We start from the raw sequence: 27664 nt of genomic DNA, 5'->3' as shown, positions 1-27664 counted from the left end.
ATTATTTTTCCCTTTACGAGAGGTACGGACGTGCCTCTCACGAAGGCAAAACCGTGCCTCTCGTGAGAAAAAAATGTATTATTTTTTCCTTTTTCAGAGGCACAACCTCTCGTAAAGGCCAAACCGCGAGTCTTACGAAACCAAAACTGTGCCTCTCACGGAAGCAACATCTTGCCTCTCACGAAAATAAAATCGTGCCTCTCTAAAAAAATAGAAAACACATTTTTTTTCGTTTTTAAGAGGCACGGCCGTGCCTCTTGCGAAAAAACAGAAAACACGTTTCTCTGCATAAAAATAAATTTTTAATTTTTTAATCAAAAATCTAACAAATACCTGTTAAAAAACCGAAACACCAAAAAATCAGAAAAAAAGCAATCTAAAAAGCCGAAAACACATGCGAAAAAATATTGAAATCCGAAGAAAGCGCTCAGAACGCGATATGTGGCGGCGACTGAGAACGTGACAAGTGACGAGGCATGTGAGTGCTCGCTGTGAGGCTCCGAGAGGAAAACTCATTAACTAGTGACCTCCAAATAAAACAAGGACATGAATAAATCCCAATGGGCCACTCCTTAGCAAATGTGACGAACGAACCACACGCCCAATGCATGTGACACGCGAATCTCAAAGCCAAAAATTTCTAACTATCAACGTGGAGACTGAGACTTTGCTAAATCCCAGCCAGCTGACACGACGGGAGACAGCAAAAACAACCTCCGTTTGCACAACCCCATTCCACTCCTACATTGGGCATCTCTTTGTATCTTGCCTAGCTCATACAAGACATCCACTCTACACACACAGCGATAGATAGATAGACGATTTTTTCTTCTAGGCCCAGGCTCATATGTATCCACGTTCAATAACATTGATGCCGCTTTTACTTATACTGGCCTTCTGGCGTCGGATCAACAGGAAGCCCATCTGGCGTCGGATCAACCGGGAGCCCACCGGAGCGGGAGTTGAGGCTGGAGGCTGGGTAGGGGTGCTTAATAACCAGCTCGACGTAAGCAGGGCCGTCCGGACCCTCGGCCTGAGAAGAAATGCCGGCGGGGCCCTCGGCCGCAGGAGGGGCATCGGTTGCCTGGAGCTTCACCGCATGGGTGCATGGTCTCGTCGCTGCAACAAACACTAGCAAGAAGACTGCGATAGTGAGACCTCGAGCCATCGAGCTTACCATTCAAAATTGTAATGAATTGTAATAAGAGATTTGGTGAGGGGAACTATTGGTTGAATGAGAATGATTCGTTGATATATAGTCGAGCAATGGAGGAGACATGACACAAATAGGAAGGGAGATGACAGAAATAGACATACCAACGCATTTAGATAGGTTAGTGGCTATTATTGGGGCTTTCCGTCTCTAAACAAATCATCCAGAAATAAACAGGGGACAAGATAAATGCATCTAGGAAGTAGATGCAATTCCCCTTCAACTTGTACTGGGACATGTCAACAGATCGGGAGAAACTTTGGCCAACAAACAATGCCTGATCATCCCCAATACTGCTCACCTTCAGCCAACTTCGGGACTGGAAATCTGACTGAAACACCTCGAATTCGATCTCTACTGGCTTGGTACCACCAATCATGTCATTACCACGTACGTATACCAATTATTTTTCTCTGTACCATCGGTAGTGCACCATTAGATTCAACTAGATACAAATGGAAGTAATAGCAGCCACATCAGAACAACTTAAAGACACAGAGGGAACCATCGAATAAACGCTCGATCCAAGATACACATAACTTGCCGTTCTCATTGTCCTCCCTGACGTTGACCGCGAAAAGGTTGTTCAACTCGTCAATGATATACACCATACCTTCATAGAACATCATGTCTATGACCGACAGTATGCTGCCAAGTCCACTCACCAGCCATGAGGTTGAACCCGGTTGGCAGTATGCAACAGTACGAAGAGGCGGAATGTCAACGATGGCAGCAACAAGGAATTCCGAGCATCTGATTACCTTGCGCAGAGATATCATAGTATGCGCGTCTAGTATAATACCAACCATATATTCATCCAGGTCATGTCGACCATTAATAATTCCAACAGGCTCATCCACACAACAGAAAGAAGATAGGCTAGGAAGCGTCAACGTGATCTCAGAGAAGGGGTCCATTAGGAAACAGGTGCCATTGTGTGAGAAGACAAGCCAGTCACCGCAGGAGATGCAATAGTTGGCAGTTGGCACTGTTGGGGAGATTGAAGGATTCCTTTGCACCTTCTCCATGGGGAAAGCCAAAGAAGGTACCATCAGGAAATCCAAGCCATGGTAAAGGTGGGGGCAGGCAATGCTCTTGTCTGGAGAAGCGCCAATGGTGACATACAGCAGCGGAACAAAACCTACTGGGTGGCATGTTATGGACAACGTTATTAAATTATTAATTTTTATACAGAAGTGGCGGCCACTCTTTAGGTAGTGAAATAAAACCTAGTGGGTGGCATGTGTGATGCTCTACAGGTGGTCGGCCGTCAGCTCTCTCACCTCCCTAACACCCCTCGCTCTGATGGCGCCTTGTATCGTTGTATTTTTTTTGTTCTTTAGACATGTTTCGTGTTGCTCCCCATCAGACTATTTGTTTATTTATTTTGAATTTGTGCTTAGATCATGGACTAACATTCCAAAAGAACAAGGTAGGGGAGTTGCCCTACCTTGATTTTGCGAAGAGAAAAATATAAATGTGCGCATACTTCGCATGGTCCCGTGGCTGCCAGAGTCTACGATACATGTAGTCGTGGGATCTGCCTTGCATAGGTGAAGGTTTGGGTTTTGTTAATTCAACCCTGAGCTTCTATTGCTAGGCTAGGCCATGTTGACGAACCCACTTTTTACAACAACTAAGTTGTATTTTTTTAGAACAACTAACTTTTTTTTACGATGTGTCGCCCGCAGTGAGACACAAACCCGTCTCACCTCAAGGACATCATAATTGAACCGGACCATAGTCTCACAGATATATGTAATTTTTTTGGTTATTATTTTTAAAAAATTGTCAATACATATATCTCAAAACACTTAATGTACGTCAATTTTCAATAATATTCACCATGAATTTTTTAAAATTAACAAAGTGTAATATTTTTGTTAGTATAACTAAAACAATGTTGATAACATTAAGACCATATTCATGCCATTTAAAAAACATTCACGTATTTCAAGAAAGTATGTCACATTTCTAAAAATAATTATACAATGTAAAAAAATTATTGATTGAAAAAATGTTTCATACCACTAAAAAATATACGTTACATTTAAAAAAATATTCACGTGTTTGAAAAAATATTTGTGACATTCTTATAATATGTTTATACAATGTAAAGAAAATTCGCACAGTTTAATCATTTTATTTATAATTAAAAATGAACATGTATTTGATTTTTTTAATATTTATTCAAAACAAATGTCCAGAAGCATGTATTTACAAAAGCGTAATCATAAATTTTGAAAATGTTAAGCATGTATAAAAATATATTTATATGTATATAAAAATGTACAATTAGTATAAAAATAGACAGAAAACTTATATTATAAAAATGTAATCATGCATTGAAAAAATGATAAATATGTATAAACAATGATCCTGATGTATACGAAAATATAGATATGTGTTGAAGAAAAAGTAAAATTTACCCACAGAAAACCAGATAAAGGAGAAAGAAAATGAGAAAAAAGACTGAAAGAAAAAACACTACATACAGTGGAAAACCCTATAAAAAACTATAGAGAAAGTAAACTTCTGTAACTGCACAGTAATGGTCACCCCCAGTAGCGTGTTCGCCAGAGAGGAGCCGAAGCTATGTTTTGCATCGGGCGAGACATGACTCCCATACTGTTATAAATGTGTCGACTGAGGCATGGAGTGCTTGAGTGCACACACATCGATGTTTTTTCTCGCCTTAGGCGAGATTGTACGTAACGTCGCCTCGGGCGCTTCTTTACGTGGATAAGACAAGTCTTTCTCTTGCCTTATCGTGATTCTAACAACCTTGGTTGATGCCTTGATTGTAATTCAATGTTGTTACCTTCTCTTAGTTTTACATTTTCATTGTTTTGTAATTGCCGAAACCAATTTAGTAATTTTTCTTTCTATCTTCTCAGACCGAGCCGAAAACGAGTATATTTGAGGATCCAAAGGCACGAGGAGTAAAAAAATTACCCCTCTAAAGAGGATAATGGATCTGCTAGGTCTGGTTTAACCCCTCAAAACTGGTTAGAGGAATAAAATTTCGGTGCTCTTAGTTTCTCGCCCAGGGGCGTTAGCAAATCCTAGCATAACCACGGTCTTGAGACGGAACTACCTTTCATCTTGTAGTCGCCGAGATAAAGCTTTTGCGCGGATGAAACTAGCCACGCACCAGTGCACCACGCCCACGCCAGATGCATTGGAACCTTAACGATTTTTCTGGAACTTTGAGTTTTGTACGTTGATATTTATAAAAGTCCTGGTAATCTACAATTCAGTGTTTGTAATTTTGAGTTTCACTTTCATGTTGTGAATTAGAGATTTGAGAAAAATATAAAGATACTCGACAACTGCTTCGATTGAAGTATTTGTGAAAATGGCATTGTTAGTGTGTATGGACCTTGTGATCTACATAAATATGTGCTTTATTTATAAAGCAAGGCCAAAGCATGTCTCTAGGTAGCCTCCTAATCAACCGGCCTTACATATTGGTAGGGATTAGTTGTTCCATTATGGACGTATTTTCTTCCTTGTTCAGAAGTATAACTTAGTGATAAGTGGACCCAATGTGGTTCCATCAATCGCCAACAACTCTTCCACACAAATAGCTGGCAAGATGTTGTAACACCAAATTCATAACTGAACTCTTAAAAGTTCCTAAATTCACATAGTACATATATTCCTGATACTCCCTCTAGTCCTTTTTACTCTTCATGTAAGATTTGTGTGGAATCGATCAAAATTTTAGATAAAAATATCAACATTCCTAATATGAAATCAATATCATTAGATATATCATAAATTTAATTTCCATTTTGTATAACTTTAGTATTGTAGATGATCGTCTTTTTAGTACAAGTATGGTCAAACATTACAAAGTTTGACTTCAGACATCTTTTATATGCAGATTGAAATGAGTACAAGTACTATTATTGTTAATTACAGTACTAGTTTGGCTGTCCCTTGACCCCTTTCTTGTTAAACCAACATGCATCCTAGGCTGGTCGTAATGGTAGTATCATATGTACTCCCTCCGTCCAAGTGCATAGGGCGACTTTAAGAATTCAAGAATTCCAAAAGTGTTAGGCGTAATTCAATTGAATGTCCTCAGTTATCTCAACAACCTCGTACTCAATTGAATGCCCCTCGGAGTACTACAACCCACCTCCTCTCCTTTCTTCAGTTCCCATCAGGATGCATGGCCCGTGAGAGAAGGAAAGAGCCAACGCACGCAGGGTTAGCTGAAACGGCAGCACTAATGACGGGATTTATTTCCAAAATTGTTTCACTTTTTTAGCAAAAACTGCGCGCGCTCTCGTCCAATCCTTCCCCGCTTAAATCGCCGAGCTTTCTAAAAGTCGCCCTACACACCTGGACGGAGGGAGTAATATCATGCATATCAACTAGACAATTTTGATGAGGTGGCATAGAATTAAATGAAGAAAGAGAGAGTTGAGTATCATATTACAGCATGGTTAATAGTATAGCCAACTGCTGGCTATAAGGAGTCTTATAGCCCATCTTATAGCTAGCTTGTACAATAGTTAGCTGTAAAAGAGTACTATTTTTATCATATATGGCCCACTTTCATTCTCACAAAGCACCTAGGAGCACGTGCTAGAGCTGGCTCTTCACGAAGAGCCCGCTTCCCTTCTCTCTCCTCTTCTCTCTCATCCAACTCAGCAAAAATATAGTATTTTAATCCTTACAGCCTGCTGACTGTATTGTACTTACTCTTATGATACCATATCATATTAAATGTTATGTTACTATGTATCATGCATGGCAATAAATGATATATCCTAATACTAACATATGATACTATGCATTATGTGTGCAATATCATACACTAATATCATATGCATGATACTATTATATGATATTCTCCATTACAATCAGCCTTATTTATTTCTTAAGGTCTCTCACAATGCTCCATGTTGGGTGGCCTATATTGAAACTGAGAGGGTGCTTGGATCCAAGGGACTAAAACTAGTCTGACTAAAACTAGTCTCTTTAAGAGGCTAAAGTTCCAAGCACCCCTGACTAAAGAGAGGCTAAAACTAGTCTTGAGGCTAAATCTTTTAGTTAGGGGTACCCCTACAAGTATGGTTAATAGTATAGCCAACTGCTGGCTATAAGCCATCTTATAGCTAGCTTGTGCAATAGTTAGTTATAAAAGAGTACTACTTTTATCATATATGACCCACCTTTCATTCTCACAAAGCACCTAGGAGCACGTGCTAGAGCTGGCTCTTCATGAAGAGCCCGCTTCCCTTCTCTCTCATCCAACTCAGCAAAAATATAATATTTTAATCCTTACGGCCTGCTGACTGTACCTTATTACACTTTCTCTATTAAAATGTGCATTAGTCCTCTCTCTCCTCATTTAACTCCTCAAACGAGTTTTGGATTGGAGGGTTTGGAGGATAATAAATGCTCATTAACTTGATTTTAGTCTCTTTAGTATTTGGATCCAAGCATGGATGAGGCTAGCAAGTTTTAGTCTCACTACTTTTAGTCATGGGGCTAAAACGTATCAAGCACCCTCTAAACCTAAAGAGAGTGAGGAGGTGTAGGAAACTACTGCTAAATTGTCCTCATAATGGCGAGATAATTAAGGTTGTTGGCTACAAGTGGATGGGACAGGACAGGAGCTCCTCCGCTGTCGCTTTTATACACTATTTAAGGAGCTCCAAGCACACCACCATCCTTTCACACTCACACAAAGCAGAGCAAGTGAGCAACCTCTCTCTCTCTATCTCTCTCCCTCTCTCCCCAACCTCTCTCTTCCCAAGATCCAAGAACACAAGACGAAGGTGCAGATGATGCTCCGGCTCGTCCGTGAAGCTAGCAGGTGCTTCATTTGATTTCTCCTCACTTCACTCCTCTCTCTGTCGATCTCAACAGGCATCTGTTGTGACATGCATATGAGGTTTATTACTCTTATGTATGTGTTCATATGCATGTACATATGTGTGGCTTCCTTTGGTTAGTTTTGTTGGATCTTGCTGAGGTTGGCAGGCTTAACTTTAGTAGCTATGTACATATGACATGCACACCTGAAAGAATTAACGACTCTAGGTTGTAGAATTATGATAGTATGTAGAGAGTGTTCACTTCCTTTCTTCTTTTCTTGTAGGAGGGCGGTTGCTTCCTCGGAGTTGGTCGGCAGGGCAGGCGCCGGGCGGTGGCTATCGACGGCTATGAAGGGGAGGTAAGAGGAGAAAAACACCAGCTGCATGCTACTACCCGTTAGTTCAGGCATTAGCTGTATTTGGTGGATAGACATGGCCGATTACACGAGATATCATCATGCAGAGACGGTGGAGATCAGTGGGTGTTAGAGTTGTTTGGGCATTTGAGAGCGCGCGCGCGAGAGAGAGAGTTGGAACTTGGAAGCTGGGCATGTGCATGATGAATGTTTGGTGGCGAGTTGGAAGCTCGACAGCTTCCAAGAACAGTGCACCACTGTTTCCAAAAAGCGAAGCCAGCAGGCGACAGCGCCAAGAGCTTTCACCAGTAGCGAGAATCTTTACGTTAAACTATGCACGCGAATGCTGGATTTTGTAGTCGTATGACCCAACACCTTTTCCCTTGGATTATGATATCCCACCTTTTTTTTGCATGCATGCATGCGTGCTGATCACTTTCTCAGACAGATCACGATTGTTTGTTCACCGTTGGACTCCTTGCATATCAAATCCGATTGCAAACTCCTAGTTTTTCTCTCTCCGGGAATCATCCTACTTGTTGTGAAAGATGCCTAACTCGAAAAAAAATATAGTAGCTTATTTTCTTTAGTATGTCTTTGTAAGCATGCATGCTATTTCTCTTCGTGGGGTACGTACATACATTCTATTGATTTTGCCCTATTATTACATCATGTTTCTTTCAAAGTTTTAAAAACCGGACCGACGACCGAACCCGTGATTATGCCGATCCACGTTTTCACTTGTCCGACAGCTGGGTTTTGTGCGCGCGTGTGTGGTCATTCTTATTAGGCTGTCCGTAATGTAAGTATCATAGGTAGTATCATACATGTCAACTAAGCAATTTTAATAAGGTGATATAAAATTAAATAAGGAAAAAGAGGATCGAGTATTATATCATGATACCGTATCATATTAAACAATATGCTATCATGTGTCTTGCATGACAATAAATAAACCACTATATAATACTATGCATTACAGTTGTGGTATCATAAAATAGTATCATATGTATGATACTAGTATGTGATACTTTCTCCGGTCTTTTTTCTTTGCGTTTAAGCTTCAGCCCGGATACCAAGGAGAGGAGAGCTGACTAAAATTTGGACTACTTTGCCCCTCAGTTGCTACAGAGGAGACGTTGAAGAGTTAGGCTGGCTATAGTGGGAGTAACTTAGAGCAAGTACAATAGTATAGCCAGCTGCTGGCTATAAGTCATTGTCATGTCATCTGTAGCCCATCTTATAGCCAACATGTACAATAGTTCATTGCAAAAGTGTACTACTTTTTTATTATATGGTGCATCTTTCATACTCACAAAAGGCCTAGGAGCACGTGCTAGAGCTGTCTCTTAGCTAAGAGCCCGCTTACCTTCTCTTTCTTCTTTTATTTCCTCTAACTAAACAAAAATATATTAATTTATTCCATATAGCCAGCTGACTCAGCTCTATTGTACTTGCTCTTAGGTAGTATCGTGTACTTGGAACTAGCAAACATGTTGATGTGGCACACAATTAAAGACGAGAGAGGGGGTTAGAGTAACATAGGTAGATACTGTAACATGTTAAATGCTTTGCTACCATGTGTCATGCATGTCAATAAATGAGAGGTCATCTATGATAGGACTTTATAATACTATGCACTATGAAGGTAGTATCATACAATAATAACATATGGATGATACTAGTATATGTTACTCCCTTATTCCGTGCATGCCAACCATTGTCATGCAGTCATATATTCTCATGCCCACATAACTCCTTTCCCCACCTTTTTGCATGCGCCTCTCTCCTCTCCATCTCTCATGCATGCACCTCTCTCTCCTCTTCATCTCTCATGCATGCACCTCTCTCTCTCTCCTGCATGCACGCACATCTCTCCCCTCTCCATCTCTCTCCATGTGCTTCTCTCTCTCTCTCTCTGCAAATTCCTCGGCTTCCACGAGCCGCGTTTGAGCTGGTGCATGCTGCAGTCCGAACGCGCCGCCTTCGACGACTGCGCCCCCGTACGCGGGCGCACTACCTTCCATGACTGCGTCGCCATCCGCGAGCGCAGCAGGCCACTGTCCGCAGACATGCTGCCTTCCATGACTGCGTCGCCATCCGCGAGCAAACTTTCATGCATGGACTCACTATCCTCTACATATTGGCTGTCCTTCCACAACCATGATGGATGGATTTCATCCATAGAAATGCAGGGAATGTGGAGGAGAAGGGAGAGAAATGTAGAGGATGGGAAGGTGAGATGAGACCCACGGGAAGGAGAGGAAGAGGTAGGCGGCTGGCTGCCTTGGGAAGAGGCGATGGACTTTTCTTAAACGCAAAGAAAAAAGGACCGGAGGAAGTATTACTCATTACAACCAGCCTTACAAAAATTTACAAATCAAATCAAATACGTGTGTACAGAAAAAGACAAGCTAGCCCAACTGGCCACTCTGCTGAATTAAAAGCCCAATTGGTCCCACTCCCGCTACCTAAGTTTAGCAACATTATAGGACCTAGCCGTCTAGTTTGAGCGCCCTCGTTTTCACCGGTTCTTATAAAAATTGACGGTGTGACCGGAAACTTTGGGTTCTCCTCCTTGTCCAGGTCTGTAAAGAATCGGAAAAGGCACGGGTTCCGGTTTTTTTTCATGCAAACGGAAGGTCTGGTTTGGCTTTTAAAACTACTAGAAAAAAGCCCGTGCGTTTGCAACGGAAGAGAAAATAACACACGCTTTAAACATAATATAATTTCACATGACATCACATTTGTGTTGTCGACGATGGCCTCAGTGCTCACACAACGAAAACGCGTTTGAATGTACAATCACTCGGAATAAGATGAGAAATATGTTGTTTCTTCCCACGAGATTTTTCAAAGGTGTACATGTGTTGTTAACGATGTTTTCTTTCCCCTCAATTTGGTTTTAATTTAATGAATATTTATTGCAATTCATATGGTCGTCGAAAAGAAAAAAAAAGACCGTACACTACAGACTAAGTTTGCACAAAAATAATATTTAAGAAGTATTCAACAGCTAAAAATAACATCCTATTTAGATTCTACATATTTTTTCAATCAAATTTCATATATAACATGTTAAAATCGAAGTTACGGTTTAAAAGATATGGATAATTTTGTTTTAGATAAAATATGGATTGATTAACTGAAAAGTCAGGGTTATTTTTGTTAAAACAAAAAAACGTTTCGACTGACTTAAGTAGGGACGGCGGGTTGATTACTTGAAACATCAGGGAGTTTTCTGTAAAATGCAAAAAAGAAAACGGTTCGGCTCTGACTAAAAGATGGACCACGGGTTGATTATCTAAAACTGTGAGGACTTTTCTGCAAAACGACAAAAAAGGTTCGTTCTGACTTAAAGTTGGATTGCGGGTTAATTAACTGCAACCGTGAGGGCTTTTCTACAAAATGATCGACGACGGACGGCAGAAGCACTGCGTGCTTTATTATTAGGGAAGAAAAGTACTTCCTCCGTTTTAAAATAAGTGTCTTAAGCTTAGTACTACTTTGTAATAGAGCTAGCACAAAGTTGAGACAATTATTTTAAGATAGAAGGAGTATGTTTTAATGCCCATCCCACTTTTCATTTGGAAGGTTCTAGTTGTATTACACAATAACTTCAGTCTCCTGGATTTTTAATCAGTCCCCAAAGAAAACATGCAAATTTCATCTAAATTTATGCAGGATGGAGGGAAAGATCGCGCTGATAACCGGAGGAGCAAGCGGGCTCGGCAAGGCCACAGCCCACGAGTTCATCCAAGAGGGCGCATCCGTGGTCCTCGCCGACATCAATTCCCAGCTGGGCCTCCAAACAGCGGAGGAACTCGGCCCGCAGGCCCACTTCGTCCACTGCGACGTCGTCCACGAGGACAACGTCGCCGGGGCAGTGGACGCCGCCGTCGCGAGGCACGGCCGGCTGGACGTCATGTTCAACAGCGCCGGCGTCGTGGGACCCCTCTCCGGCACCTCGGAGATGGCGACCCTGGACCTGGGCCAGTTCGACGACGTGATCCGCGTCAACCTGCGCGGCACGCTGGCGGGGATCAAGCACGCGACGCGCGTCATGGCGCCGGCGCGCTCCGGCTCCATCCTCTGCATGGGCAGCATCAGCGGCGTCATGGCGGGCCTCGGCTCGTACCCCTACTCGCTTTCCAAGCTCGCCATCGCCGGCGCCGTCAGGGCAGCCGCCGCGGAGCTCGGCCGCCACGGCGTCCGGGTCAACTGCATTTCGCCGCACGCCGTCGCGACCCCGATGGTGGTGCGGCAGTTCTCGCAGATGCTCCAGGGCGCCGACGAGGCTACGGTGACGGCGGTCATCCGGGGCCTCGGCGAGCTCAGGGGCGCGACGTGCGAGGCCATGGACGTGGCCAGGGCTGCCGTCTACCTCGCCTCCGACGACGGCAAGTACGTGTCCGGCCACAACCTGGTGGTGGACGGCGGGTTCACCACCTACAAGTATATGAACCTGTCGTCGTTCCCCAAGCCACAAGGCAGCGAGTGATTACACGTTAGGCATTAGCCACAGTTGGTTTTGCTTTGTGCTTATGCGGTATGTACAAAACTGCGCCTAATTGTTCAAGAGGGGAAGGGGGTGACCGGGTGAATGAGGATCATTGTGCTTTGGAGTGGAAGTGTTGTGATTCTTGTGGTTTGAAGTGTGCATGAATGCTGAATTCTAATGTCTTGATTTGGCGGAAAAGATCGCCACACTAATAAAACAGGACATCAGTCTTGGTTTCTAAGTGTCTTTAATCCTGGTTCCGCAACGGAGACTAAGCAATCGGGACAAAAGGTCCCAACTTTCAGTTCCGATTGTGTCTCGAACCGGGTCTAAAAAAGCTTCACGTGGCCGTTGTAGGACGTCCAGGCAGGGGACCTTTAGTCCTGATTGATAACACCGACCGAGACTAAAAGGTAGCCACGCGTGAGAACCTATCAGGCGTCGTGGTTTTTATTTTATTTTTTATTTTTGAGATGCGGCCTTTTGCTTCTTGTCCTCATCGGGCACTTTGAGGACAATGACGGCGTGGGGTTGGGTGGGGGGGGGGGCTGGGGTTGGTTGGGTGGAGGACGAGGACGATGAATATATTCCTCTCGTCGGGCACGGTGAAGGTCAGGAGCACGACAGCGAGGAGTAGATCGGACGAAGACCTTGATCTGGATCGAATAGACGTGGATCTGGTCCTGAGATGATCGATTCAAGAAAACATATTTCCTTCTGGACCATTATGCCCTTCTCGGGATTAACATGTTACATGTAATCATTTTTAATTCCTCACAAGATCGAATGGCTAATAAAAATCAGAGGAGTAAGTACTGGTTCCTAGTACTAACACAATCACCGTAAAACAGCTCTTTATTTTAGCATCCACACCTAGTTTTGTTTTGAACAATAGTAGTGTGCAGTAGGCGAGCTCTGCATGCATGCATCCTACTCTTCAGGCAGTACAGAACCAGCATGGCCGGGCTGTCGAGCAGGAAAATCGCATTAGTAGGATCACTAAGTGTAATACCTTTAAAAATCATCATTTTGTTTTCTTCACAACGTTCAGAGAAGTTAAATAGTTTGTGAGAAGTAGAATATGGTACTGTGAAATACTCCCTGCGTTCCTAAATATAACACCTTTTAGAGATTATAATATGGAGTAGAGGGAGTAACTCAGCACAGTATGACAGAGCGGCTGGAACATTGTTCTTGGAAATTCTAATCGCAGACACCTGCACCTGTAATAACAACCCCCATCCACATGCGGGGGAAGTGTTCCAACGGCATCTATGGACGCCAAATGGAAACTCGTCCACTAAATTAGTGTTGATTGGAAGTCATTGCATGACAAGCATTGGTATCTTAAATTCATATCAATAAACAATGTCAAGGTTATTTGGCAACACCATATTCTACTTTTAACAAAATATTTACTTCTGCATTGGGACGATATATATGATCCATGAATACCACACTGAATTCATCGTGAAAAGAAAAACAACAGACATAATTCAATTGGGGTTTGCTTAATATCTGGTTCCACCTCAGTCTAGATAATTGGAGTAATTAAGCCAGTGCAACAAAACTGAACCTATAATTTGCATGTTACATAAAAGAAATTCCTCTTTGTCTTTTTACACACTTCCTCAGCAAGTAAAAGATCCATGCATAACTGCAATTTCTGACCACCAATTTTCTCAGAAAAATTAGGAACTCAGAAATGTGAACTTAAATGCTAGTTGCCAGGTGCCTGGTAGAAAGAAGTTTTGATGCACCTACCTGCATTGCAGCACCGAGGCGAGTCTCTGAAAAGTGCAGAAAGAACGGCACACTTCCATCAGCATCATTTACCATAGCAAACTAGTGGCAGGCGCGCCTCTTGGGCGTACATGTGCATACTTATCTAGCTGTTATACTTGTGAACGTGTTTGTATAAGTAAAAGAGATTAACAAATGTATATAAGTCAAAGCTGCTGAACAAAAGTGCTTCAAAATACACTGTGCGAGATGCTTCTTGTACATCTTGCATTGCTCGCAGCCGCACATGATGGCAAAGGAAGAAACCCTAGTGGAATTTGGTCAAGTGTGTTTTTGGTCAAGTGTGTTGACGGATGGGCAGGTTGGGATATTTAGCAGTGGGTGCGTGCGTTACTTCTAGAATCAATAGCCTCGCTTTTGGACCCTTACTCTGTAGAAAGGTGGTTGGGCCGAGTATTTCAAATGGGCCATCCCACAGGCAAGGCTAGCAGCTTCCTAAAAGACAGTTGATCCAGGCCCTTTGTATCTTATCACATCTCAGATAAAATTGTTTTGAACAGTACAATGATGATGAAGGTGACAGAGCTCTTCTAGCTACCAACGGTGATCATGTTGCAGCGATTGAGCATGCCAGATCAGCCGGATGGAAGGTATTTTTCTTTTTCTAGGCCGGCAACTTGATTGCTTCGCGTGTAATGATCTAGCAAACCAACGTAATAGTTCAAACAATGTGTTTGTGAAATTATCAAGACAGTCTGTAAGCACATATCCTACTATGATCTCAATTTTATTGAGAAGCAACTCAAACGCACGAAAAAAATCTGAAACCAAGGAGGCAAAGCAAGCATACAATTGGAGATTTCATTACTGCTGTCGCATAAGTACAGTGTACGCAGGTGCATAATTGAGTGCAAATTACATCGTGTTGTTCGATTGAAACTGGCAAAGGAAGGCGCCACAATAATTTAAGGTGTGATATAGCTGATACGAGAAGCTTATAGCATCATCGGCCTCCAGTTGCCAACCTTCCGTCCCGGTGCCGCCGAAGCTCGACATATCTGTAAAACGCAGACAAAACTCGAAAAGTCAGAATGGAGAGCACGCGACTGATTATTTATTCGCATAAAGTTATGCATCTGGATCTGTAGCCAACTATGGGGGATGCTTATCGGAGGAGGAAGGGGCGTGGGAGCAGAGGAAGAGGAGGAGGAAGCAGAGGAAGGTGAGCAGAGCGTGGATGGACCCGCGACTCAATTGAGCTATGTTCTTACAGATACTAAGTCACAGACTCATAGGTAATCAATCCTGGTGATAGAGGTGCGTGATGCATTACCTCAAGTTTAGGCATGGTGAATCAAACTGCCTTCCTAACTGGTCAAATAAAATTTGAGTAAGCTACAGACACATCTATTTGCTAGCTTGATATTTGTCTTTACAAGATTCTAAAACAAATAAAACAAACAGTCAGAATATAAGTACGTATTCAGAAGAATGGTTGTCGTGGATTAAAGCACGGAACTCACAGAAAATCATTGGGAGGAGGAGTCAGATGAGCAACGCCATGCTAACGAACCAGCAGTGAGCACCCCATCGCTCTCCGCCACACGCCTTCCAAATCCTCCAAAATTATCAGTCGTATCGGGGGCCATGAGTTATTATAAAGATTACATACTTAAAGAAGATAGAGTTGCAGAGATTTGGGCAACATCGAAAAAGGATAAAAAAAGTTGACGCTAAGATGTAAGATGTCCAAGCTTACCAAAATCTGCAATACAATTCCACCTACAACTAATATTGCCATGGCAGCAAGTCTTCGACTATGCAGGCATGTCCTCATACTGTTTGATAGTGCCATCATCTTCTTTGATGTTCTTCAGATATAGGTGCTGGAATGAATAAAAGGCGGACAATAAAAAACATTGCAGGCCCAATGAATAAAAACAAGTATGATCATGAATTAATGAACTGATAGCTTCATATAATCGAATTACAATTATATGAATTGTTACTGAGTAACCATAAACAACCTATCCGAATATTAAGGATGCCCTCAACCTGTCCAAATACACAGTCAAACGGTGTCACGGTCCATGTTTTCAGTGTGCATTGGACTAACGAATTGCTACCCCTATCAGATTCAAACATGATTCCAGCCTTGCAGGTAACAAAATAATACTCATGTAAACGAAAAATCCATGACCAGCATCCTAGTCATCCATGGAAAAACCCACGGTGTCGAATTTCTTGACCAACATCTACTCCAGATGACCATAGTCTGAAGAATCGCGTATACAGGAAAGGACATGTAAAAAACCTGACACATGGGTGTTGTCTCTGGCCAGAAATTGCGGTGCTGGTAGTGGTCGTGGACGATGTCGTCAAGGTTGAGATCAGCCTCCTCAGCCAGTTCCTCCGATAGCAGCCGCTGGAACTCATCGCGGAGACGGTGGTGGTGCTCATGACTGGATTCATCGACCGCAAGCTCTCAGATGCATATTGAAAATAAATACATAAGCAGAGGCGAGCTGGGTAGCGGCATCAAGCAGAGAGGAGTACCTGGTGGTGACAGGAAGAAGTCGAGTCTTTGGGGTTGGGTGGATCGGAGATGCCTCGTCGGTGGCGTGGGAGAGAGAAGGCGGCCGGTGGCACAGTGTTGCTAAACATCAGTGCCTGATATATTTGATTAGTAAATAAACCATCCATGTCAAGGGAAGGTGAAACAAGTTCAGAAAGACATGGACACTCAATAAAAGTTCACAACATATAACTGTGTCCACTGATGGACAACTGGATAGATATTAAAACTCCAACCAATGCATCCAAAATGTAAGGGTGATTCAACACAAATTTATTTGTATTAAGGTCCCAATAAACAAAATATTACCAGCAACAAATTTTCTAGATTCAAAGTTGTTAGTGTCATAGCAATATCTTGCATCTTTTTTGGTTAAGTGCCTACGGAAACAAAGATATACTATATATTGTCCTGCTCTAACCTTAATTGCATGGAATGTGCTATCCGTATCAGATAAAACAATGGTGTGGGGGTGTGGCCTTGGCCCTACAAAGATCAACATAATTTTGTCAACTATACCATATAAAATTCAGAATACCGACTAACAACACTGCTGGAAAAAAAACTTGGAGCAGAAAGTGCATTTGAGGGAGTAACCTTCACGATGAGCAGCCCGACAGGCCGGAGGACAGAAACACGATCAAAATGCCCGATGGATGAACATCCAGAAGTTTCGTGGTCACCTCATAACCACAAGCAAAAACAGAGCAATCGACCAGTTGAAGAGCAACAAGCAAGAAAACAAGCGACCTCGTTGGGATCTGAAGCGGAAGAGGTCTTCTTCTCCAGGGGAATATGCCCAGGAGGGTGTTCCGTTGGCCGGTGGCCCGTAGTAGTGCTCTCCGAATGGAACCCCCAAAAAGCAACTGCACTTCAGGAGGGAGAAGAGCGCAAGTGGCATGGGCATGGCCATGAGAGACCTTGAAATCGAGGCTAGGTTGACCGGCCCTCGCCCACCTTCCGGATTCTCACCTCCGCCACTGGTTTTCCGTTGCCTCCATCAAAGACGAGATCGTCGCCACACAGCTTGATGCGCAGGAGGAGGGTCCATGGAGAAGAGGAACGGCGCTAGAAGGCAAGGAGAGGATCATGGGGGGAGCGCCGCGGCGAGGATGGGTGGAGGAAGGATATGCAGAGGATGAGCAGAAGGAGGAAGGCTGGCTTCGTGGGGGAAAGCAAAGGAAGGATTTTTAGCTGGAGGCGTTATCCCGGGACGCATTTTTTGTTCCCTTGCTTCTTCTTTTTTTACTTCAACAGAGTAAATATCTGATGTGGCATAGCCCATCGCTCGCCCTGCGATTCGCTCTTGGAGAGTGTAATATTGGGTGGCAACTGGCAAGGCGGCCGCGGCAGGACAACAATCTCAACAACAGGCAGTCGGCCCAAATGGCAACTCATCCATCAAGTTAGTTGTAGTGACAGGAAGCCGGCAATATGGTTTGTGCCAACAGCAAATATTGTGTATTGGATGGTAACTATATATAACATGAACTGAAAGTACGTCGTATTTGCCTTTTCTTTTAAAGCAAATCAGAGACCACTTAATTGTGCGGCATCTTCCTTGGTACCATATATCAAGCTTCTTATGAAAATATTTATGTCAACCTCCACACCAAGGTTTGTGTTGAATAAGGAAGAGTAGTGCGCAGCAGGCAAGCAACGACCATGAAAATGACTTGGGCCAGCAGAGCTAGATGGCGACCTTTTGGAGCTAGTGAGACTGCTCAGATGATACTGTCTGGGGGTCCTGAATATTACATACTGTGAGAGGGCGACGAGAATCGATCAGTTGACCACTCAGTAGTCGAGGCACCATCTCGCCGCCAAGATCATCTTTCCAGCGACCAGGCTCCACTCACTCGGTAATCGGTATTGCATCTTCTTTCCCCTCTGCATCAATTCAGTATTTCAGTTGCTTACTGGCTTTCCGTGTATGCAGTCTCCATTACCGTTGAACTTCAGGCACCATGGGTCCTGTCAGTCTCTTCTTCCTCATACTTGCAACTCCAGCACCATTGTTCACCGCGGCACAAGGCTTTGGCTATCCGACAGCCAACCTCTCGACACTGTGGGTCAACCACGACGCCTCCCTCCCGCACAGCGTCCACTACAAAGGAGGTTTAGCCGCCCGCCCCATCCTTCTCCATTCACAAAGTGCCCACTATGGCCAGTCCTTTGCCACAGGATTCTTCTGTGCCCCACCTTGCGACATGTTCTACTTTGCTGTATTCATTGTCCGAACGGACCGTGGCGCCCGTATCATTGACGGGAATCCACAGGTGGTCTGGTCTGCCAATCGGGCTCGTCCTGTTAGCGAGAATGCCACCGTTGAGCTGACTTCGGGTGGTGAATTGGTCCTTCGTGATGCTGATGGTAGCCTGGTCTGGTCTACCGGACGCTCAGGTCGGCCGGTAGCTGGCATGGTGATCACCAACATTGGCAATCTGGTGCTGTTTGATCTGATGAATGCAACTGTATGGCAGTCATTTGATCATCCTACCGACACGTTGGTCCCTGGGCAGTCACTTGTGGAGGGCATGAGGCTCACAGCAAGTACCTCCGCAACAAATTGGACAGAGAATCAGCTGTATGTCAATGTACGCCAGGATGGTTTGTATGCTTACGTCGCATCTGCACCACCACAACTCTACTATATGCTGACATCAAACGAAGAAAAGACAGGAAATGAAATAACAAAGGTTACATTCATGAATAGCAGCCTCTGCATCTTTCTTAACTCAACATATCCAGATCCGAATAGCATATCATGGCCAACAACTACGTCCAGCCAGTTCATAAGGCTGGAATCTGATGGCCACCTGAGGATGCATGAATGGGATATGGCAGAAGAAACTTGGCCTGCTGTGGAGGAGGTAACAAAGCCAAAATTTGGTGACTGTGGTTTCCCAACTGTGTGCGGGGAGTATGGAATATGCACAGGCAGGAAGTGCACCTGTCCCCTTCAGGATAACAATAGCTCAGGCTACTTCAAGCCGATTGGTGACCCCAAGGACAATCTTGGTTGCACACCCCTGACCCCAATCTCTTGTAAAGAAATGCAACACCATCAGTTCTTAACCCTCGACGAAGTTTCTTACTTCGATGTAAACCACTCCTTTGTGAATGCAACCAACCAAGATGATTGTAAGCAAGCCTGCTTGAAAAACTGCTCCTGCAGGGCCGTCAACTTCAGACGTTACTTTGAGCAGACTGAAACCGACGGCCATTGCTTCTGGGTGACCAAGGTCTTCTCCTTGCAATCAATAAAACTTGAACCTGTTAATTACAAGAGCACAGTTTTCATCAAGGTGCAGGTTGGCCCTTCCAACTCAGCTGCTCCTTCTGCTCATTCCGCAAACAACAGCAACCTCATTTTAGGCACCACAATTCCAGCTATTATTACTGTTGTATTACTTGTTGTTGCTGTCACCATTTATCTACAGAGGAGGAGAGCATATTATGACAAGAAAGATGAAGACTTCAATTTTGATCAATTTGCTAGAATGCCGGCCAGGTTTTCTTTTCAGAAGCTGAGAGAATGCACTCAAGGGTTCAATAAAAAACTTGGAGAAGGTGGATTTGGATCTGTTTATGAAGGGAAATTAGGTGAAGAGAGAGTTGCAGTGAAACGTTTGGAAAGTGCTAGACAAGGAAAGAAAGAATTCTTGGCAGAGGTACAGACAATTGGAAGCATCGAACACATCAATCTTGTCAGGCTGATTGGCTTTTGTGCAGAGAAATCTCAGAGGCTTCTAGTATACGAATACATGCCGAGAGGGTCACTTGATAGGTGGATCCATTATCGCCACAACAATGCCCCACTTGATTGGCCCACACGGTGTAGAATAATTCTGGATATTGCCAAGGGCCTATGCTATCTTCACGAGGAGTGCAGGCAAAAGATAGCTCATTTGGACATCAAACCACAAAATATTCTCTTAGATGAGAAATTCAATGCTAAAGTGGCTGATTTCGGACTATCTAAGCTAATAGACAGGGATCAAAGCAAGGTAATGACGGTGATGAGAGGCACACCTGGATATATGGCACCTGAATGGTTAACCTCGCAAATCACTGAAAAAGTTGATGTCTACAGCTTTGGAGTTGTTGTCATGGAGCTAATAAGTGGGAGAAAAAATATTGATAATTCTCTGCCTGAGGAGAGTTCTAACCTCATCAATTTGTTACGAGGAAAGGCTCGAGATAATCAGTTGAGTGATTTGATTGACAAGCATAGTGAAGACATGGTCGCACACCAGGAGCAAGTGATTCAAAAGATGAAGCTTGCAATGTGGTGCTTGCTAAATGATGGCTGTCAAAGGCCTTCCATGTCGACAGTGATCAAGGTACTGGATGGTGCAAGGAGTATAGAAACTGCTATTCTTCACAGATTTCATGATATAAATTCAGCCATGTCTGTTCAAGACACATCCGCATATTCGGTTAAAGCTCAAGCATCCGTCTTATCTGGACCAAGGTGAAATGACTAGCTAACAAGAAGACATCCAACTTGATTATACACTTGGTTTGTAATAGTTTTTTAAATATTATCCATTTTGCAGTTTGAAAGTGTGTTATAAATAGCGTGAAAAGAACAATTCCCAGCAAATATATATGTTTGATTGTTCGGTGAAGTCGTACCAGATAAATTTTCATCTGCGTATTACCTGTAACCTCATCTGGTATTCCAAAATTATATTTGCGAACTATGTGGTAAACAAGGAAATTACCTGTGATGTAACTAATACTATAACAATCTACGGAACATTGAATTCCAGAATTTTGCAACTAGAGTTACAGACCTGATGGGGATGAGCACCTTATGGAGATGGCTCAAGGCATAGGGATCTAAGGAGAAAGATGAGACCAGGATGACAAACTTTAGACGAGAGAAAAATAAGTGATTTTTCTGATGTTTTCCATATTCAACACAAAAGGATTAATGATGGTAATAGCGCTGATACTTTAATTTGTAAATTTCTAGGTTGGCCACTAAAATGAACATGTCACTATGTCAGTCTCATATGTCAAAATGATAATACCACTCTTTTAAAAAAAAATAGCAGCAACACTACATACTCTTGCAAACAAAAGTTGACTATCCTCTTTCATATGTGGGGGTGGGGCCATCACTATATGAGCTGCCACAGGGAGGGGGGACCTGGAGAGGCTCAAAAGAAAAAGAAAAAGACGAATTCATTAGAGACGAATAAAAACTGACAGCAGCAACTCATTACACTGTAGTGAAGTAACTAAACTTTAGAGACGAATAAAAACTTGACTTCAGTACAGTGTGACCCTTCTGATGTTAATATGTAGGAGTTCAGTAGTGAAGTAACTAAACTTTATAGACCAGCGAACTTCAGTCAGAGAGAGAAGAAAGTAACTAAACAATTTATTTTCTAATAAAACTGGTTAGTAGGTAATGATGCCGACTACAGATTTGGTACTTAGATGACAATATCTTTTCTAATAAAACTGAAACAATGTCAAGATGTGCACCTTCGGTTCAAGCGCAATGTTAGATGACTGGGACTGAACCCTTTTCTCCACAAATGCATTCAAGAAGCTGGGCGGGGCAGGTGGCCTCGCCTAGGGAGCTGGTACAGCTGAATATGCCTAAGTGGTATCTTCTTTATAAATCGATATCACTGCATATCAATATCAAGGCCAAGGCTTCAATGACACTGTATTTTGCTTCAGGATGACACTGCACTCATGTCAATAATAAGAGATTAAAATGCAACGCCTCATCAACTGATTGACAGTCCTAATCCAATCGACAGTTCTGAACTACTGTAATGCATTACTCGGTCGGTCTTGAATCAATCGATCATGATGATAGAAGTCAGAAAGCAGAATAGTTTATTGCTTCTTCATCGAGCAGCAGAAATTGAAAACACAACTCCTCAACTGAACTTCATTCAGTGACACATCATGGAGAATGAAGGTAATGAGCCACTTGGTCCATCTTCAGGTTTAACTACCAAGGGGTGGCCAACACTGCAATCTGAAAACATACTGACACTCAACAACCGAGTAAACTTCACTCGTGGTGCCTGCTTCAGTAGTAATATTTATTTAGGATAGACAACACTTAGAGAGAAACAACACTAATTGCTTACCACTAACTCAGTTCAGCTAAAACCTAAGATGCCCCAAGAATACTCAAATATTCAGACTCCTGAGCCAGTGTATAAAACTGAATTCACAAATTCAACTCATTTACAAATTGCTCTGGGGATGTGATCCACCACAACACTGACAAAGTTGAATACGATCTTTATAATTTACAGGAACATTGTTTCCAGATTGAGTTGCATGCAGCACAAAGTTCACCATGCCAAAGGAAGTAGATGTAGGTAGCCAACAGAAAGCACCACTGACTGATGAGCAAAATACTCATCTCACTGATGTGGAAGAACATCACACCGACATCATTGCAGAGCAAGAACGCATGGTTATTGTTCTCCCTTGCAGCTAAGAAATCATTACGGCCATCTGTCTTGTGTTGTCTTTGATATAGAGTAAGTACAGTAAGAAGGAATGGCCCAGAATTTCATTGAGCAACAAGTGCAACGCCTCGTGGCCTGCCCAGCTTGAATTCTTCTCGCCCCATCAGAGCCTTAATACAGGAGGACAGTCTGGCAGACCAATATAGGAGGGAGCAAAGTGTGTTTCGCACTGCAGCACATAATCTCATAATTATCACAAATTCTGTCAGCCAGTCCATCAGAGTGGATGCATCTTTTTAAATGGAAGAGCATGCACAGGTATGTAAGCATACATCCATTTTCTTTGTCAGACTTCAAATGAAAGAGCACGCTCAGTCCTACCAGTTACAGACTATGTAGTTGCATAATTCTAGTCTAGGTGAAAAAGATACACATGAACATGCAGAAGGGGATCACATTAAGTAGCTTTAGGAGGCAAATTCAGTACTCCCTCCGATCCATATTACATGTCGCTCAAATGGATGTATCTAGCACTGCAATACATCTACATGCATCAGTGTGAGCGACAAGTAATATGGATCGGAGGGACTAACAAATTCACACCACTCATTACTAGCTACCCATTGCTAATTTGATTCTGCCAACATAGTAACATACAATATATATGCACGAAAAATGAAACAACAAATCCTGACCTTGGGAATGGTGACAATCACCTAATCCTTTCCTCAAATCCTTTATGGCTCAGTGCAACTGTAACATTCCTTATGTGGCTAATCTTCATTGCATCTTGGTTGCATTCATGTGAATCTCTCTTCTGCCGGAGCTTCTTTATCAGCTCTTCTGACGTGTCTTTCAGAATTAATTTCTCAAGGGCTTCAAGGTGTTCGATGCCATCTGGAAGAAACTTTAGCTCAGGACAGTCAGTGAACCATAGCTCACCGAGGGTTTTTATTGCACCCTCTTCTATTCCAACTTGGTTAAGGTGTGCTGCGCCCCATATGTGTAGAAACCGAAGTTTTGGAAATGACCCTGCGTAAAATTCCAACCTCTTCCCTTCAAAAGCCTTCATTACCTCAAGAAAGTGTAGGCCACGTAGCATGTGCAGACAGAAAATGGTTTGCTCATCAATATTGGAGAATGCCAGGTGCAATCGAGTGAGGCTATGAAGGTGTGACCAAGAAGAGAAAAGCTGAGGTATCGATGTTTTTTCTAGCTGCCTTGCTAAACCAAGCGAAGAAAGGGTTGGAGGTAAATATAGACCTTCAAACTGCAGCACCTCATTCTCAGCTGCAGCAACAATTTCGAGATGAACAAGATGGCTCATTCTGGTGATAGCATTGCTCAAGTCAGCAGATTGTTCACTCCTCACGTTGCAGACACCAAATGTTCTCAGCTCTGTCAGAGCTACAACTTCACGCAGAAACTCTGGAGTGGCTTTGGCGGACTGAAGAGCCCGCAGTCCTGCCAACTGTTGTATGCCATTAGGCACCTTGACTCCACCAAGATTTCCAATTTCAAATTCCTCAGATGCAACAACAGACCACGCATACAGGTATCTCAACTTCTTAAGTTTTACAACACTGTTTGGCAAATACGTCAACTTAGATTTGGAAGCATCCAAGACTTCTAGGTTTTGCAACCTCCCTAATGCTTCAGGCAGGCTTTCCATCTCAGTATCTCTAAGACCCAAATAACGCAAATTAAACAAGTTGAATACCTCACTGGGCAGCATTTTGATACATGTACCTTGAAGATCCAACATTGTCAGCAGTTTCGAAGATGTTAGAATAGGCTTCAGCAAATCGACCTCGATATACCTCTCAAATACATAGATTGCACGGAGATGTGTTGTGCCAGATCGGCTCAGTTGTTCAAGATTTCCCTCATGGACCGATATGCGACGTGCACCCTCTACAGAGAATGCCCCAGTAGCAGAGCCATTATAAACTTTACCGAAGCATTCCTCCTTGGCTTTGTTGAGGGCAAGAAGGCGTATGACATCATGCATCCTGCAGTATTTCACTCGTCCGGCATAATTCCTTTCCACTACCTGTAAAAGGCTTCGGTTGACAAGCTCAGCCAAGTATCCCTCTGCTACTTCCTCCAATGTTTTGCTGTCATCTTTTTCCCTGATAAACCCCGCAGCGATCCAGAGCCTCATTGTCTTCCTCCTCTTTAATACATAATCTTCTGGCGACAGTGCACAATGTAGGAAACAATTCTTCAAATCATACGGAAGGTCCTCCAAGCTGACCTTTAGGATCATATGAGCATCAGGGATCACATCTTTCGTCAATTGTGAATCCAAACCCCTGTATACATCCTCCCATTCAGCAGAAGTTGGGCGTTTCCAGGAGAGTAGGCGGCCAATGCAAGCAATAGCAATAGGCAAGCCTTGACACTTTGCAATGAACTTGTGAGCCAATTCCTGCAGCTCCACCGGACACTCTTTGTCATCATCATTCCAAAAGGCTCCTTTGCAAAATAACAGCCAGGAGTGATGTTCTTGTAGCGGTTCCAAGTGAATAGCAAACTCCCAGGTTGCCAACAGTGACACTTCATGCTTTCTTGATGTGATAACAAATCTGCCAGTACAGTTAGAAGTTGGGAAGGCATTCCTTATCTCCGACCACACAAGTGGAGTCCAAACATCATCCAGGACGAGGATGTACTTTTTACCTTGAAGGTAGTTGTGGATGGACTCTGCTAGGCCTCTCATCTCAACGTTGGCAACATCCACAGCGATGCCGAACTGGGCGGCGATCTTCTTCAGCAGATCCTCAATATGGCAACTTTTCGACACAGTTACCCACGCTGCGGCATCGAAATCCACTTTCAGGGTGTTGTACACATGAGCAACCAGAGTGGTTTTTCCAACACCAGGCATCCCCCACACCGTGGTGACTTTGATGCTTCTCTGCTCAAGGCCATCGCCACCGCCACTGCCGCTGGTCAGCCACTGTATCAACCTCTCCTTGTTCTCTTCAATCCCCACAAGGTCCTCATTTCTGGTGAAGTGCAGAGCTTGACCTTGACTCGTCGATCTGGTAGCAGAAGCAGATCTGCCGGTGAGGGTGTAATCCTTCTTCCTCCCCTTGGCATCCTGCAGTTGGGTTTCGATTTCTTGGAGCTTGGCTGCCAGGCGATGCCAGGTCTTGATATGCTTGAGCCGCTTCTTCATCTTGCTGGCGAACCCTCCATGCTTGAACTCCTCAAGCTTGTAGGTGAACTCATCAACGACGTCCTCGATCTGGAAGGCGAGGCCCCTGATCTCGCCGATGAAGATGGCGGTGGTCTTGTCGGTGTCCCTGAACCGCTCCGCCTCCTGGAGGTAGGCCTGCATGCTCTCCAGCTCTGTCTTGGACCGGCGGATCTTGCTGAAGAGGCCCCTGAGGGCGGCTGCTTCCTTGCCGAGCAAAGACCCGCCGAAGATGGCCGCCTCCTTGGCCAGCGCCGCACCGAGCGTGAGCAACAGCTGCCCGACAACAGCCGCCGCCATGGTTGTTGAGGTTTTCTCTTTTTCCAGACGATGGTCGTTGAAAGACACTCCAAGCAAGTCAGCAATCTTGCTCACCAAGTGCTCATTTGATCGCCCTCCTTAGTTCCTTGTGCAGTCCGACCAAATCAGCAGATCTCACACACCTACACTTTATTTTACTGATTCCATATAAACATCAAACGTCCCCCTGTAATCTCCACATAGGTTGTTGGCTCATTTGCTGTGAAGAAGAACCTGCAAAATCAGTACGGCAGGAGCATGAGGGGTAATAACATGACCATCGACACAAGTAGAGCGGCAGCACGGATCTCTCGCCGTTATCTCTCACTTGTACTCTCTCCTTATCCTCTCAGCAGCCAAATGCTGAACTGACGCCTCATTATCTCCGCTCTCTCACGCCTCAAGAAATGTTGGGCGCGCAGACAGAAAACAAAATCTACCAAATCCAAATGCCATACTCCTACAATACTTGGCAAAATTAACATAAACAACTGAATGAGGTCGCACAACAGCATATACGTACTTCGCGAAAAGGCGCGACATAAGGAAAAACAGCAATGGCATCAATCAATTCATCAGATGTATGCAATGTTTTAAATAGCAGGCTACGGCAAATAGCGGCGAGCCTCTAAATCAGCTATAGCGGAGCTATAGCGGGCTATAGCGGCATATTTATACATGATACCATTTAGCGGCACCCTGCTAAAAAGGCTATAGCGAGGCTATAGCGGGCTATTTAAAACTATGGATGTATGTAAGCGGAAGGCATACACATGAACGTGGCAGCAATCAGTTGTGTGTGTATCAGCAGAAAACAATGTCAATATGGCATCAATCAATTGTCTATACTAATAGCTATGTAAGCAGCCAAAAACAGCAGCACCAGTTGTTCAGTTAAACAATGGCATCAGTTATTCAGCTGTAGAGTACACTTGTACTGTGGTTCTACTTGTACCTTGCTAGAGAGGAGCACGCTGTGCTGGCGCTGACGGGCGTCGGGGAGTATCCCAGTACGGCGACCGCGACCGGCGAGGCAGCAGGAGCCAGTACAAACAACAGCTCTTCCAGATTGGGGTAGGCGCGGCGACGGCGCGTACGAGGATGTTAACAGCCGCTGCTGGCCCTCCTCTCTCTTTCTCAACCTACACCACCGTCGGCGCCACGCTGGTGTGGCAAATCCGGGAAGCGCGGCGCCAACCTCGGCGCACGGCAGGGCGGCGGCGCGAGCGAGTGAGCGAGCGAGGAGGAAGGGGAGATGAGAACCAGCCTGCACTGTTGGATGGAGCACGCTTTATCTTTTACCTTTTTTTTTCTTTTTTATAAATAAAAAAGACCACTGCAACCACCGAAACGCCAACAACCGCGCAACCGCCCCGTGCGCCTAAAAACAGTTTGACGCGTCGAAATAACGATTTTTAGCGTGTCAGAGAGTGCTGGCTCCAGCGATCGCCGCAAAAAGTAATGCGCGTGAGCCGCTCCAGC

At 43.9% G+C, this 27664-nt stretch overlaps 3 protein-coding genes and 1 long non-coding RNA gene across 9 annotated transcripts; 2 read left to right on the top strand and 2 right to left on the bottom strand.

Annotated features, from left to right (window-relative positions):
* Positions 1-6924: 6924 nt before the first annotated feature.
* Positions 6925-11977, top strand: LOC123446749 (momilactone A synthase-like). The gene is made up of 3 exons (XM_045123328.1): positions 6925-7049; positions 7335-7409; positions 11091-11977. The coding sequence occupies exons 1-3, from the start codon at positions 7018-7020 to the stop codon at positions 11905-11907; spliced, it is 924 nt and encodes a 307-aa protein (XP_044979263.1). The 5' UTR covers positions 6925-7017; the 3' UTR covers positions 11908-11977.
* Positions 11978-13305: 1328 nt separating this feature from the next.
* On the bottom strand, positions 13306-13752 carry LOC123446958. The gene is made up of 2 exons (XR_006631462.1): positions 13672-13752; positions 13306-13573 (listed from the first exon to the last, which is right to left on the bottom strand). It is a non-coding gene; the product is annotated as an uncharacterized LOC123446958 (long non-coding RNA).
* A 3796-nt stretch (positions 13753-17548) lies between these two features.
* On the top strand, positions 17549-21379 carry LOC123446634 (G-type lectin S-receptor-like serine/threonine-protein kinase SD2-5). Its single transcript, XM_045123232.1, has one exon. It carries the CDS (start codon positions 18193-18195, stop codon positions 20704-20706), a length of 2514 nt encoding a protein of 837 aa, XP_044979167.1. The 5' UTR covers positions 17549-18192; the 3' UTR covers positions 20707-21379.
* A 221-nt stretch (positions 21380-21600) lies between these two features.
* Positions 21601-27454, bottom strand: LOC123446174 (disease resistance protein RPM1-like). 6 transcript variants are annotated; one of them, XM_045123137.1, is made up of 3 exons: positions 27138-27454; positions 23376-26416; positions 21601-21935 (listed from the first exon to the last, which is right to left on the bottom strand). In XM_045123137.1, the coding sequence occupies exon 2, from the start codon at positions 26180-26182 to the stop codon at positions 23393-23395; it is 2790 nt and encodes a 929-aa protein (XP_044979072.1). In that variant the 5' UTR covers positions 26183-26416; positions 27138-27454; the 3' UTR covers positions 21601-21935; positions 23376-23392. The 6 variants fall into 6 exon arrangements, with proteins under 6 accessions (XP_044979072.1, XP_044979008.1, XP_044978928.1 ...); XM_045123073.1 differs by having other exon boundaries at positions 21601-21876; XM_045122993.1 differs by lacking the exon at positions 21601-21935 and adding an exon at positions 21954-22284.
* Positions 27455-27664: the final 210 nt, after the last annotated feature.

The sequence above is a fragment of the Hordeum vulgare genome, chromosome 1H (genome assembly GCF_904849725.1).
Source record: "Hordeum vulgare subsp. vulgare chromosome 1H, MorexV3_pseudomolecules_assembly, whole genome shotgun sequence".
In the NCBI taxonomy this organism is placed as follows: Eukaryota; Viridiplantae; Streptophyta; class Magnoliopsida; order Poales; family Poaceae; genus Hordeum; species Hordeum vulgare.
Note: the sequence above shows the minus strand (reverse complement) of the source record. Positions and strands in the feature narration are given on the sequence as shown.

Coding starts and splice junctions, on each gene's coding strand:
- LOC123446634 (XM_045123232.1), top strand. CDS start 18,193: ATGGGTCCTGTCAGTCTCTTCTTCCTCATACTTGCAACTCCAGCACCA.
- LOC123446749 (XM_045123328.1), top strand. CDS start 7,018: ATGATGCTCCGGCTCGTCCGTGAAGCTAGCAG. Junction 7,050..7,334: donor CTCGTCCGTGAAGCTAGCAG/GTGCTTCATTTG, acceptor CTTTTCTTGTAG/GAGGGCGGTTGCTTCCTCGG. Junction 7,410..11,090: donor TCGACGGCTATGAAGGGGAG/GTAAGAGGAGAA, acceptor AAATTTATGCAG/GATGGAGGGAAAGATCGCGC.
- LOC123446174 (XM_045123137.1), bottom strand. CDS start 26,182: ATGGCGGCGGCTGTTGTCGGGCAGCTGTTGCTCACGCTCGGTGCGGCG.